Source organism: Gadus chalcogrammus, chromosome 8, assembly GCF_026213295.1.
Source record: "Gadus chalcogrammus isolate NIFS_2021 chromosome 8, NIFS_Gcha_1.0, whole genome shotgun sequence".
In the NCBI taxonomy this organism is placed as follows: Eukaryota; Metazoa; Chordata; class Actinopteri; order Gadiformes; family Gadidae; genus Gadus; species Gadus chalcogrammus.
Window position 1 is genome coordinate 7,744,705 of NC_079419.1, and position 816 is coordinate 7,745,520.

General features: G+C 52.6%; 1 protein-coding gene across 1 annotated transcript in view; it reads left to right on the top strand.

Moving 5' to 3' along the window:
• LOC130387232 (adenylate cyclase type 1-like) overlaps nt 1–206 on the top strand; it is a 13,206-nt gene extending 13,000 nt beyond the window's left edge. The window contains exon 14 of the mRNA XM_056596247.1: nt 1–206. This exon is cut by the window's left edge and continues 253 nt beyond it. Within this exon, the coding sequence (XP_056452222.1) occupies nt 1–206 (206 nt within the window).
• The last annotated feature ends 610 nt before the right edge of the window (nt 207–816 follow it).

Sequence of the window (816 nt, forward strand, 5' to 3'; positions counted from 1 at the left end):
CCATCGGGGGCAGCAGCGGGCAGCTACCGTCCTTCGTCGCCGGGGGCAACAGTAGCAGCAGCAGCCCAGGTCCCGCCAGGGGCCTGCCGTCCACTTGCGTGTCGGTGGTGGACGAGGACGAGGAAGAGGAGGGCGCGGGGAAAGGGTCGGGCGGCGTGGGAGCCAAGGGGGTCGTGGTGGAGATGGTCGGGGACGGGGCGGTGTAGGTGTGTCGGAGGGGGGGGCGGGGGGGGGGACGGGGGGGGTTGGAGAATGATGAACATGTTCTGAGCTGGAACCATCTGGTGGATGACCGTGGTGTGGTGAGGAGAGAGGAGATATTCAGATGTATTCTGTTGCCACTGCCTCTTTGTACAGATTCAAGAGTGTTTTTTTTTTAATGTAAGACTGCCCTGGTCTGGAGATGGTGCACATGGTCCCTAGCTGCGGTTTTGAGAAGTTCCACTTTTTTGTAGGACGTCAACACGCAGAGGAAATGATTAGTCAAGAGATAATCTGTGGAGCTCAAATGAGAATCTCTTGGTTTTGTAACACGCTGTAGACCAGAGGATGGGGCGTGGCGTTCAGGTGTACTGTAGTCTCCTCTGTGTATGTACTAACTTCTATCAGAAGGCATACCTGCAACCGAGTAATACACAAGACCCATCAAGCTATTGCTTTTGTACTGTTTGTTCTCACTCTATTTATGCCAAGGATACATTCCATCGATTGCAATTTAACAAAACATGAGTCATGTTACTACTTTTGTGGTTGTATGTAAGCATGCATGCGTGTACTTGTGTGTGTGTCAGTGTGTGTGTGTGCATGTGTGTGTGT